The sequence below is a fragment of the Adiantum capillus-veneris genome, chromosome 2 (genome assembly GCF_014529385.1).
Source record: "Adiantum capillus-veneris isolate H3 chromosome 2, ASM1452938v2, whole genome shotgun sequence".
NCBI lineage: Eukaryota > Viridiplantae > Streptophyta > Polypodiopsida > Polypodiales > Pteridaceae > Adiantum > Adiantum capillus-veneris.
In genome coordinates, this window is record NC_140932.1 from 156,581,016 (window position 1) to 156,594,366 (window position 13,351).

Here is a 13,351-nt window from a genome sequence, read left to right on the forward strand (position 1 = left end):
CCAACAAATAGTCAGCGATGTTGCTAGAATGTTGGACACATTTTTGGATGCAATCAAGGTTGAATATGTATGTGCTTTGTTTCTCCAACATTTACAACTAGTATTTTTGCTTGAGCAGCAAAGTGCGATCTTCTGGGGGTGTTATGTTGACAAAAATGCATTCCCTAGTTGACGTGGAAAGTGGTAAGGACAAAAACATGTAGATTGCTTGTTGGGAACTTATTTGTTGGGTGTGGAAAATTGCATGCCCTACTTTTTGTAGGTGCTTAATAGTATTAGTGTTGCTATCGGCACCCGATCCTTAATTTTTTTTGTGGCTTTGTCATCCATTTTGGTTATGTAAAAAGTACAATAAGCAGCTATGCCATGTACATTTGGAACCACTTGAATTTTTGTGTTAGCACCCTATAGCTCAGAAAGCTTCTTGTTGAAGTTATTTGTATAGATGTCTTGTATACTCCTTCGCATAAAAATAGTTGGTACATATATTGTTCACCTAATGTAAGCAATTTTGGTAATTTCTATAACATGTAGATTTGCAAGACATTCTTCAATTTTTATACCCATGCAATGCATAATCTCATCCAAGGCTTTTTGAAATTTCTTTCCGAGTATTGGTGGAGGCATAAGATGTTGCGGAAATGGATGTAACAACAAACAAGTTGCACATATTGGGGGCCTAGGGAAATTGAACCTACAAATTCCACCTTTTTTCTTGCAAGTCTTCGCGTGGTAGTGAGTTTTCGCATGACAAAGAGGCTCCTACAATTCTTGTGGCTATGTGTTGATGTGCATGTCGACAAATGCAGTGATTGTATCATTTGTGTCCTTCTCAAGGGAGGGTGCATCGTCAATCCAAGGCAAACCATGGTCATGTTGGTTGTTGCAATTCTGAAACTCAGTGACAAAAAGTAATCTTGAAGAGGGACATAAGCGATGAATGTAGTATAGTGCACAAGTTATTGAATCATATCAAATTAAATGGTGTGTTGGAGTTAGGATTATAGGAATGTACACATAGCTTGGAGATAGAGAAGAAGCCCAAGGCACATGATATAAGAGTGTATTACTAAATGTGCAAAATACTAGATAAGATAGCCCTACAGTGATGGGAGTACAAAGCATAGGGGGAAAAAAACCTCCCAGCGAGGGGAAAAAAGTGCCGCGGTGCTTTGTAGCACCACTGTCGAAATACCGCACATGTGAATTTGCAGCAACTGACAAGCATGCATCATGGACAACAGGATTGTAAGTGCACTCTGCGCTAAAATCCCATTCCTTATCAACATCAGCAACACAGTCTCCTTTCACAGAAGACTCAACAATGGCTGCATTTGTAGTGGAACCAGCATTTGCAGTGGAACCACCCTCTTTCTTCTTAGTCTCTATGGCCTTCAACTTAGGACATGACTTGATCAAGTGATCATTAGCTTTACAATAATGGCAACGCATTTTCTTTTTGCCCTTATCACTAGAATTGCCAGACGAAGTGCTGCCAGCAGAAGCAATAGGAACAATCTTTCCACTCGTAGCAGAACATAAGAAGTGGCTGCATTGCTGTTACCACGCTTTCTTTGAGAAGCAATAAAAGCATGTTCAACTGCACGCTGCCTAGTCCTGCTTTTTCTAGAAAGTGACTCTTGCAACAGCAATGTGCATAATGCATCAAACTTGACAACTTTAGGATTTCCTTGGGTCCTCAGTCTCCAAGTACTAGCAAAAGTCTGGTAGGAATCTGGCAAGGCATCAAGAACAGTCTGCACAAGGGAACTGTCTAAAATGACTTCACCTGCAGAAATAAGTTGCTCATTGATATCCTTGACACTAGCAAGGAAAGTGTCCATATCATCTTCCTCATGCATAATCTTCGACTCCAGCTCTTTACGCAGTGTCATAAAATCTAATATCTAACCAACCCAAATGATTTTCTCATATTAAATTGATCACTTAATGTGGGAGAATAAACGGGAACAAGTGTTAAGATATAGATATGTGCTTATAGATCTATCTCAACACGGGGCCAATGGTAAAGGGGCCCAAAAGGGAGATGGTCTATCAAAGAGCAAGGCTAACCAATGGAGCATAAGACCTTAGGGTTAGCTTCATTGAAGACCTCCAATAAATGTGTGTAAAAGTCCTTTGACCTTAGGTAAGCTAGGGCTGAGCTTGAGGTGGGAACCCGGCCCAAGCTCGAGGTGCTTGTCCTGCTTGAGGTGCTTGTCGTGCTTGAGGTGTTTGTCATGCTTGAGGTGCTTGATTAAGATGCTTGAGGTGCTTGACTGGCTCCATGCTTGAGGTGCTTGACTTGCTGCATGATTAAGGTACTTGAGGTGCCTTGAGACGCTTGCCTGAGATGCTTGTGGGAACACCCCCTAGTTCAAGTGCTTTGTCATGCTTGGTGAGTAAGGTGCTTGATCACCTAAAGTCAAAAGCATTCCTACAAGAGGGGGGGCGAGCCCTTTTCCTAGGGGCTAGAGAGAGAACACCCACTCACACACACAAGGGAAGCCCCAACTTGAAGAGGCAGCAAGGACACATGTCAGGTCCCTACCCATGTTACCTTCATGTGTTGCTTGAAGCCTATTGGCTAGGCTTCAAAGGGGTCCAATGATAAATTACTTGAATTATCTAATTGATTTTGCATTTATCAAGTCCTCTCTCTCAAAGGGGAAAGGGGGACACTTGTCCCAAGGCTACCCATGTTGCTTGTAATGGCTCTTGCTTGTGATTGGCTAGGCCTGGGAGGGTCCAATGAGCTTCAAGCATGAGCTACAAGTATGTCTATTGGTACTACGGAGACTGACACCAGTCTTATTTAGCAACTCGTTTCCCACTAGTGACACACGGCAGATTAATTCTGCCAAGTTGTACTTCATTGCTTCTCCCAAGAATTTCTTAACAGGCGAAACATACAAATTTCGTGTTGCATCGAGCCGTCTATACAGATTTGATTGAACATTCCTACACTGACCGGGTCGACCCAAGCTAGCTAGGGGCTTGCTTGAGGGGTATACTCACCCACCCACACACTCACAAGCACTCTCATTGTGTACTATGCAAAGTGCAAGAGCTCCCTCTCCTTCTCCAAGCAAGTAGAGGTTGAGAGCCTACACCAACACTCTTGGCTATGGAGTGCAAATCCAACCAAGAGCCATGCTTCAATGCTTAAGCTAGACATCTCCTTCTTCTTCATTACTATGCTATTATGTATGCTAGCAACAAGAGTATGATAAGTGAGGAACTAGTTCTTTCTCCTATGAAATGTTTCTTCTTCCTCTTCCCTACCCTCATTCCCTGCTAGCTCTCTCCACCTTCGAAGGTGTTTGAGGTCTTGGAACTGAGGCTTGGGACAATTAAAGCTTTCTTCAAGTTCATGTTATGCTATGATTGTGATGCATGAAGCTTTCCATCTTCATTGCATCACCTAGGTCACAAGGAACACAAAGAATGTATTGTAACAAGTCTCTCTTAATGGGAGAAATCATAATACAAATGCCTATTGGAGGGGGGACCGGCTCCACATAAATCCGGTCCTCAACTGTTGTCATGTTCTCTAAACTCTCTCTCTTGCAAAAGTATTGTCTATGCCAAGTTAACTAATTGCTATGATTATGTTGCTATCTTCAATTATGTCTACCCGCTATGCTCACAAAGTTATTTCTCGAAAGTATTCTCATTAATTTCCGCTATTCTCAAGTTGAATAGGCTAATTCCATTACACGCAACAAAGCAATTTTAGCCTCATTGCGGCTTGCATAAAGACTTGCTAGAATATCCCAAGCCTGTTTTGCAGATTTTGCTGAACGGATGTGAGGAACAATGGTGCGCTTCACAGACAACGCAATCAATGCATGAGCTTGCGCATCCTTTACATCCCAACGAGCTTGTTCTACCGTAGGCAAAACAACTCTAACAGCAGCAATCCTTGCAGCAAGACCTGCAACATCCTCAACATCGCCTACATCCTCAGAACCAGGATGTACATCAATGCCCTGCACAATGTTCCAGACGCCCTTTGACACAAGAACATGTTGCATCATATAAGCCCACATAGGGTAGTTGTCCCCATCCAACCTGTCCTCAGCAGCAAACATCTTGAACACGTCTGTGTCGTTGTTGTCAGCCATGGTAAATGCTGCACCTGATGTGAAACTGCCCGAAAATAGGAGAAATGGAGCGGGAACAACACGTGCTATATAACACAAACCATAGAAGACTATAAGGACCTGTTATGCAGAAAACGGCACTGACAGAAATTCTATACAAAATGACGAAATAGCATGTGCAGTACTGCTTATAGTGGAAACGGAGGCCGAAATTAGCCCAAATCAAAAATCTGAGCAGACCATGCTCTACGAGCTCTCTGGAAATATTTGTCGACCTGTGAATGCTCGCCAAAGCTCACTGAAATCGGAGAAAGTGAGCAGGAGTGTACTGGAGCAGCTGGCGACTAAGCTCGGGAGGGTGCAACCTGCTCTGATACCAATTGTTGGAATTAGGGTTGCAGAGAAACGCACACAGCTTGGAGAAGATGAAGGAAGCTCAAGGCACACAATAGAGAGTGTATTACTTAGTGTGCAATGGAAAAATTGATAGCCCTAGAGTGATGGGCGTATATACAATGCTCGGGGGAAAAAACCTCCTAAAGAGGGAAAAAATGCCCTGGCGGTCCTAGTGTGTTCACACACATCACTACCACATGTATATGGTAACATAGATAAGCAGTTCCAACTAGAATATAGAGCAGCATGTTGTTTGAGAGCTATCCAATTCTGTAACCATGATAAAACCTAACTATTTACACAAGATACCTCTAGAGGAGAAAGCTTCGCTCAATGTTCCACAAGATTTGAGATGTCCTGGTGAACAACAAGGTATCGAGGCTAGCCTGCATTGAAGTATTCCCATCAAGACTATATTGGCCTTGGTTGGAATGATTGTTCGACAACTATTAGGGAATCAATACACCATCGACAACCCATACGAGAATCGATGAACACACCACAAGATTTGCGATGTCCTGGTGAACAACAAGGTATCGAGGATGGCCTGCGTTGAAATATTCCCATCAAGACTATATTGGCCTTGGTTGATTGTTCGACGACGATTAGGGAATCAATACACCATCGACAACCCATACGAGGATCGATGAACACAGCGCAATAAATCCATGTGAGAAAAACTTCACACAAGCCCCACGTGGATAGTATTCGACTCCTATGCATTAATAACTTTCTCTCAAAGCAAAAGCATTGCTTCACAGAGGCACGATATCATCCTCATGCATAGGTAACCCTCGAGTCCCATCAAGATTTGGAACACCCAACCCTTTAAACCTACATTATGAAAGCAAAGTTCACACCCGAGAAAACACTAGGTCATGTGCTCATTGCTTCATAAAAGATGGAACATGTAGGACAACAAGTTGCAAACAACGTTAAACGGGCATGCAAGGCATCTAGGGCTGCGCCCTTTCACATCATGTGTCCACTGACCTGGCACTCTTAGATACTACAATCTCTAACCCACACACTCACATAATGTAAACGAAATGACGTGCAAGTTGCAATCAAAAGGTGAGGACACCAAACTGCAAGCAACATGCAAAAGGAGGGCAAAGCATCTAGATTTGCACCGGTTTGCAGTAAATTGGTGGTGTTCATTGAACTACACACAATCCAAACAATGCAAATGACATGACCGTCAACAAACAGGCAAGGGAATTTGTTTTTGAGTGACAAGCAAACCATGACCTACAGAATTGTGGAGTCTACGAGCACAATACGTACGTGCAAATCTTGCGAGACACCTAAGAGCAAATTTACTAATGCAAACACACAATTTGATAGGGCGAAGAAGCATATGAATGATTAAAACTCCAAAAGCCACAAGGCCAAGAAGCAAACCCTACAATTTAGAAGCCACCTCGAAGAGCTTCATATCGAAGCTCAGATAGGGGGGAGACTATCATCATTGGCAAGGGTATTTCTCGAGGAGCCGTAACCAGAGAAGAACCACCACTATAACCAAATGAAAATCACAGATGCAACTTAACGTCCTTATAAAGCTTAAGAACCTAGCAGGATCCCTAGCCACGTTATCCACCTAACCAACAAGAAATGGAGCCCAATAGCCCTTATTTTTGCCCCTTAGCGAACATAATGCACAAGCGTCGAGTTCGATCACTCGTTGCTTTTGCCACCATTCCTCACTGTGCAGGTAACATCATCAGCTATACTTCAGAATGCATGCAGAGAGAGAGAGAGAGAGAGAGAGAGAGAGAGAGAGAGTGTCAATTAGAAATGTGTATCGTGCATGGTGGCGGTGCTTGACGTGATAAATGGATGCCTGTAGCTAATCGTTTCACCAGTCTTAGTGTTGATTTTGCCAGTGTCTGCTGCATTCGTTACTAACATTTTGAAGAGGGTCGTCTCCCGTTTGTGGGTGCTTTTTGTTTGCGTGTGCTACGCACCAAGATTTCAAGGAGGATTGTCTGCTGTTTGTGAGTGCTTTTTATGTGATACTATAAAGTATGTAATCATAGGAATGGCAATTCATACTATTCCGCTCCCTGTTATTGTGATTATGGGTAACTTATCTATCTGAACTTTGATTTCCAGGACAAGGAAATCTCAGTTTGACGCTTGCGTGTTTCGAGATTGGATTTAGTGGTGTGTGATGGGGTTTATGTCAGGGACTTGCCCTCGTCATTCCAACCTCGCCACTCACGTTCCGCTCTCTTATTTCAGATTGTCACCATTAGCATTTTCTGGAGCAGCCAACAAAGTCATCACATTATACAGAAATACATCTTGCAATGGAAACAGAGTTGCACCTTCGGAGAGTGAACAGATTACTAAGCTCCAAACAACCTCACCTGTTGTAGTACAGGAGCTCGGCTCATCATTCAAAAGGATGTTACTTATTTCAGCACCAGTGCTGCTCGCCAACTTTGCTGTACCGCCACTCGCAACAGCTCTCGGATTAGATGGTTTATCATCATCTCAAATGATGAAGTTCTTGCCGTTGGCAGACCTCGATCCAGATCTGGCCACTCTTTTGATACGCGTACTTGGTCCAGTCTTCGCATCCCTCAACTTTCTCTTCATTATCAGAATTGTAATGTCATGGTATCCCCAACTCCCGGTGGACAAGCTCCCTTACATAATCGCGTTTGCACCAACTGAACCTGTCCTAGAACCCACAAGAAGGCTTGTGCCTCCTGTTGGAGGGGTGGATATCTCACCTATAATTTGGGTTGCTATCATTAGTTTCCTCAATGAGATCCTCTTGGGACAGCAAGGGCTTCTTGTACTGTTGTCTCAGCAACAAGGGCAACTTCAGTAACCATGCTAGGCATTATTTTTCTGTTTTTTTTTGTATTGCACCAACGCAGTTGTCTCACATCACCTTTGATTTGCTTTGTTGTTTGCAATGGAACTATAACAGCAGGAAGTTGCCACGTTGTTTTGAATGTTTAGAAAGCTAAGCAATGTCACAAGAATATTAATGTATTTAAGAGATGGCCATCCAAAAGCTTTCTATTGCCTTCAATCCCAGCAGTCCAGCTTCAAGGAAAGAAGCATTCATGAAGGAAGCGTATTTTGACAGTATGTTTTGTCGGAGATTGAAACTTGATTGTGCATCTACACAGCCACTAAGAATTTTGAAGATCGTCCGGCTTGAAGCAAGCAAGAGCAGTTGCCTAATGCAGGTATTTCTCGCTTGTGAGCTGCAAGTTTAACGAAACAGTGTTGTTCCATCTTCGTTTTTGCCCATTACTACAGCCTCACTCTCAACTATCTTCTCAAAGTGGAGGTTGAAAAGTAGTTTGTATTTTATTTATACGTTACAATTTGGTATGCATATCACCATGACGATAGAGTAATGGGGGTGCATTTTTTTTGTAGAAAATCGTTTAAGATTTTTTTTTTTTTTGCAAGGATTATTTTTGACCAGTAAGATTAGTTTTCTAGCGGCGTCCTCATGTAGATTGAGGTATGGATATACTTCTTGTGCAAGAGCACAAGCTATATATGGACAATTATCGTAGATGCGGCAAGTTGTTACGTGGGGATTCTCATACATTTTGGGAAACTGTGACATGCTAGGAGTATTTTATTGGTGATGTATGCATTTATGTGGGACCCCGTTGGCGACATTGTGTATGTGACCATGATACATTGGTACATGGTAGAGTGATGTGGATTACTCTAGAGATTGATGACTCTTTGGTAGGTGTGATTTGTATCTACGCTCCTGTTGCTAAATGGACCGAGTTCTTATTTTTCTAAGTAATTTCTGTTTATTGAAAATTAGGATATTCAAATTTATGCACTTGAATTGTAAAAGTTAGGAATTGTAGATCTATTGGAATTGATAAAAGCCATCAAGAACGGACAACTCTGATGTCTCATGATGGGTGACATTAAGCATCGTAAAGGAGTTGTTTCGTAAGTTCGGTGGGAGAGACCAGGAAATGGGTACTCCCGATGCGTCACACGATGGGTACGAGAGCATTGGATAGGGATTATTCCATTGGTCTGGGAGGAAATCCGAACTGGATAGAGGAACACGCGTAAAGATGCTGGCACAAGAATAATGATGGATTCTCAGAATTTTTTTCAAAAAAACAAGCGGTATATTCTAAGTGCTTTCTGGGAAAGTAGATGCTTTCTTGTGAGGAAATCTATGTCTACATTGTATCTGTGCATGAGGCCTAGGAAGTGTTGTGTAGCATCCGTTATTAGCTCGTAGATTTTTCTATTGAGTTTGGAAGAGGTTCACATTTTCGTATTAAGTGACCGGTCGTCCACTTAATAAGTGGGCAGCCTCTTAATAAAAAAAGCAAAGCTTATTAAAAATACCAGCGCTGGTCTCTTACGGTTGAAAACAATGTGCAACGATCACTCTCTCCTTTCTCTAAATCTGCCGCCAGCCCTCTCTCTCTCTCTCTCTCTCAACCTATTCTGGCCACTGGGGAGAAAACTGCCTATCCCTTCCACTATTCCTGCAGGCCCCAAGGCCTATAAAAATAGCCAACGCTCGGTCTCTCTAGACACAAAAAATTGCTAGCGCTACTTGAAGGGGACTCTGCCGTCGGGAAGATGCAAGCAAACGCGAGAAGACAAAGTGCGGAGGTCGTTTTTCCGTACTTGGAGCGACAGGTAAACTTGTGAATACACTTTATGAGTTGTTGTTTTTGTGTTTGTGCTTTTTACAGGTACTCCATGTGGAGAAGGACCGAAGAGGCTTCGGCCTACGCTCGGGGATTCTGGGAATGGAATCGGAAAGGGTGTGCAGTTTTTACTCTGAGTTCAAATGGACAAGGAATTGAGAGCTTGCCTCTCGGAATTTCCCTCACAGGAAGGAAATGACCATCAAGTCTATGAAATAGAACAGAGGGGTTTCTCCGGTTCTTGTGCTTGTAAAAAGATTCTCCCTAATAAAGATTCTCTTTAAGGGGGGAACCAACACATCTTCTGGTTCCTTGTCTCTTTTGGTTGAAAGTCTATTTATTTTCAGCTTATTGATTATTCGTGTGCGCTCCCGTTTGTGACAGTGATATCAAAGCTCGGTCGCCTCTCTTTTTTTGCGAAGGAGGACAATTCGAAGAATGAACGCGAAGAACCATGGCGAGCCACGGGAGGACCGCTGAAGACGAACTTCAGCAAGTACGAGTTCAACTCACTGAATTGCAACAGCTTTTCACGTTGTTGGCTGTCCAGAACGTTTTGGACGGATTCAAGAAGCCGCAAGGAATAGATGCTGATGGGCATCAGGAGAATTTTGCTGCTGGTAACGACCCGCAAGAGGAAAACGCAGAAAGAGGTGCCGAAGCACACAAGGATCCCCGGATCGGAACAAACAAGAGCAAGGGCCTGAAAAAAGAACTTTCTTTGCTTAATGAAAGCAAGGATGTCTCTATGTCTTCTCCATCATACTCTCTTGATTATATTACTACCACTTCTCACATAGTATCTAAGCCTTCTTCCAAGAAGAGAACGCCTACTACTTCCCTACTAATACTAAATAGAAGCCCAAATCCAAGAAGGATAATTGCAAGTGTCACCACAAGATGCGGGATGACAAGGATGACAAGTTTGACAGTTACACTGGACGGAGAGACATCTCCAAGGTACTATCTTTTATCAGATAGTTTGAAAATTGCTTTTGAATTTTACTGAAAAATCCGAGTTGTGCCATGTTGGGATGTATCTCAAGGAGACATCAAGCAACTAGTGGTTAGCCAAGATTCTAGAAGGTACCCAAGCTAGAACGTGGACTCGTTTCAATTCTAAATTTCATGAACAATTCCTTTTGCCTGATTTTAAGAAGTATATACGGAAGGAATAGGACTGGCTCGCTCAGAAGGGAACATGAGAAATTCACGACTTATGTTGACAAGTATTGGTCGGTTCTTCATAAAGTTTTTCGACGAAGAAAAGATGCTAGGCTACCCTGTAAGACTTTGTAAGTTGGTAAAACTTCTTCTGCTGCTTCCACTGCTTCTAAGGTTTAGGCCTCTCGGCTGGGATCTACAGATTGGCTCCGTTCTTTAGTGGCTTGACACGTCAACAATTTGTGACATGGTTAGCACCAATCTAACCTTGGGACCTTTAGCCTTGAGGCGGATGTTGATTTGAAATATTCACCTTACTACAAAAATGAAAGATTTTTTTACTTCTTCCTTGGCTTCAACCAGCAATGTTGATGACTCTCAGGTACGTCTTTTTGAACCTTCTTTCTTTTCAGTAGCTAGAAGTAGTCACAATTTGTCTCAAGAACGATTTAAGTTTTTAGCTAAGCTTAATTTGAAGAATTTGCCTGTTTCTGGTGATGGCCCTATTCGTTGGGCTTCTTTCAAGAATGTCTCAGTTAGTACTCATTACACAAGTTCTTACACAAAAGCTCTCAATCGTTTGAGACGTTTAAGAAAAAACATCTTATGGTAGGTCATCCTTTAAGTCCGGTTGATACCTCTCAAGTTATTTATGCAATTTATAGTATTCATGATAGTTCTATGATGTATGTTGGCCAAACCTTTCTAACAACTTTTATCCATTGTCAGGAACACGTAAGAGAAGTGAGAAAAGTTTAAAGTAAAAGCACCTTACGTAAAAGTGTGAAACCCTTGTATGTGGCAATAGCAAAACATGGCTTTGAGTCTTTGTGTTGTTTTCCTATTGAGCACATAGAGGGTAATTTTAGAAACTCTAGAGAGTTTTATAAATCAGCGTGGTCTTGATAGCTGTTTTGGATGAGAACTTTGCATACCTTTTTCCCTCAAGGTTTCAACTTGGAAGGGAAGTCTTCTTTACGTAAAAATAAGACATTTTACCACAAGAAACCTATGCCTCGAATGAATCCAGTTATCTTGAACAACACTATTTCTTATGGAAGGTCTCTATAAGGCTTCTATCTCTAGAATTGGGAGTGATGGCCCTTCTAACCAGAGTTTTTGCATATAGGGAGATTGATTTACCTATCTAAAGTCATGGAGATGGGTTCTTTTTCTTATAAATTATCTGAAAGGTATAATAAAAGGATCCTAGCTCTTGTATACCCTTGAGAACTACTCTCATGAAGATTTGGAGTTAAGAAAGTCTCATAGTACTCAACTTCGAGCACTATTAGGTAAGTTTTTGAAGTCCAAATGTCTAGTCTGAAAAATCCCTCAATTGGAAAGAAAGATTTGTTGATAACTATCTTTACCTTCCCTGACTTAGAAAAGATTGGATTAAGCTCTATTTTGAGATCTCAAGAAGCTGTGGATGCTCTCTCTCCTTGTGTGAGAAAGGTATGGAACCATCCCGTCGTAGCTTTCAAATATGTGAAAACTTTAGGACAAAAAGCTTTCAACTATGGTGACATTGGACATAATTTTAAAAAGCAAGAAAGGCTAACAATCTCAAGTATTGATTGCCCTTGTAATAAAGCTGCCTTTTCTTCTTACATAAATGGAAATTTGAGTCATGCAGTGACTGGCGATTGTTCTATTCTTCCTTTTGATTCCTTGAAAGACCTTTTCTCTAGAGTTTTAAAATATAGGCTCCTTTTCTCGGATGACTCTTGCCTTCTCAAAGTCATAGAGAGGAATTTCTAGTTTCGTAGTAAAGTTTGAGGAGTCTTTAGTAGTTCAAGGTGTTTTTACGCATTGGTAGAGTGTAATCCTCAAGAAAGCTTCTTTGAATTTAGCATCTTGCTCTAGGATCGTTTCTTCAAGAAGGAATAGCTTATTTTCTTCTGATCGTGATGCTCTTATGAAGTTTTATTGTGATTTTGTAATCTCGTACGTAGATAAGTGCTCTAATAACTTTGTTGATACGTGCAAAAAGTTCTATTTAGAATGTTTGTTAGACGAAGTAAACTCTCAAACTTACAACGATTGTGATTTTTTGATGCAAGAGGTTATCTTGAAATATTAAGACTTTTGTAAGTCTTTTGTTCAAGTGCCAGCCTAAATTACCATTTTTGTAAACCGCTTGGAAGCTCTATAAAAATCCTATAAAACCTAGATTTATAGCCTCTTCTTGTAACACCTCTCTGACGGAGGTTTCCAAATGTATTGTTTCAAAGCCATTTTACCTAGCGTAAACGAACCTTGGAAAAATCTGCTAAAGGAAGTAGACACATCTACCGATTCAAGTTGGATTTTAAATGATTCTGTCACAAAATGCTGACGTGTCAAAGCCTAAAGAATGGAGCCAACTTGCAGATGCTGGTCGAGGGGCCTAAACCCTAAGAAGAACAAGTAACAGAAGAAGAAGTCCTACCAACTTATGGGGACCCCGTTCGATGGGGCCCCAAGCGACATAAAGGATTAAAATAAAGCAGGATCCGGACACACGCCAAAACTGATGACGTGGCAGATTTTCGAAAATTGCGCCGACATGATGATGTGGTAGGCTGTACGGATTTCCATAAATTGCACTGGCAGCTTTTGGCATTGCTTTTTGGACCATAAGCTTTTGAGTTTTGAAGGCTTTTCACTGTAACTGCTTTTTAGGCCAAGGGCCTTTAAATATGAGGCTAGGGCTCATTCTTTGGCATGCTTCCTGGAGAAGGTGCAGAGTCTGGAGTACCGACTTGTACCGTGTTGATGCAATATAAAGAAATACCGAAACGGGCGCCAAGGTTTGGGGCCAATACTCTCTGGGGTGGAATTTAGCCACTCCATGTCGCGTGTCGTCTCTCTCTATTTCAGTTCAGTTGTTATTTGAAGTGCTAAAAGTCTGGTTAGTCTGTTCTTTTCTATTGGCACGTGGTGCCCGCCTTGTGACAGTGGTATCAGAGCATCATGCGTGTGCTTTTTTGAAAGCATACCGGTCCTACAAAAGAGCAGACAGAG

General features: G+C 41.8%; 2 protein-coding genes across 6 annotated transcripts in view; both read left to right on the forward strand.

The window, feature by feature from the left end:
* Nucleotides 1-6,050: 6,050 nt before the first annotated feature.
* CCB3 (cofactor assembly, complex C (B6F)) lies at nt 6,051-7,484 on the forward strand. 3 transcript variants are annotated; one of them, XM_086491938.1, is made up of 3 exons: nt 6,051-6,219; nt 6,621-6,671; nt 6,750-6,886. In XM_086491938.1, the coding sequence occupies exons 1-3, from the start codon at nt 6,120-6,122 to the stop codon at nt 6,761-6,763; spliced, it is 165 nt and encodes a 54-aa protein (XP_086348064.1). In that variant the 5' UTR covers nt 6,051-6,119; the 3' UTR covers nt 6,764-6,886. The 3 variants fall into 3 exon arrangements, with proteins under 3 accessions (XP_086348064.1, XP_086348060.1, XP_086348063.1); XM_086491934.1 differs by having other exon boundaries at nt 6,108-6,219; nt 6,621-7,484; XM_086491937.1 differs by lacking the exon at nt 6,051-6,219 and adding an exon at nt 6,266-6,502 and having other exon boundaries at nt 6,621-7,484.
* A 38-nt stretch (nt 7,485-7,522) lies between these two features.
* Nucleotides 7,523-13,351, forward strand: part of LOC147463919 (uncharacterized) — a 30,752-nt gene continuing 24,923 nt past the window's right edge. For all 3 annotated transcript variants that reach the window (XM_086491944.1, XM_086491943.1, XM_086491945.1), the window contains exon 1: nt 7,523-7,714. In XM_086491944.1, the coding sequence (XP_086348070.1) occupies nt 7,523-7,714 (192 nt within the window). The remainder of the gene's footprint in view (nt 7,715-13,351) is intronic.

Coding starts and splice junctions, on each gene's coding strand:
- CCB3 (XM_086491934.1), top strand. CDS start 6,679: ATGGGGTTTATGTCAGGGACTTGCCCTCGTCATTCCAACCTCGCCACT.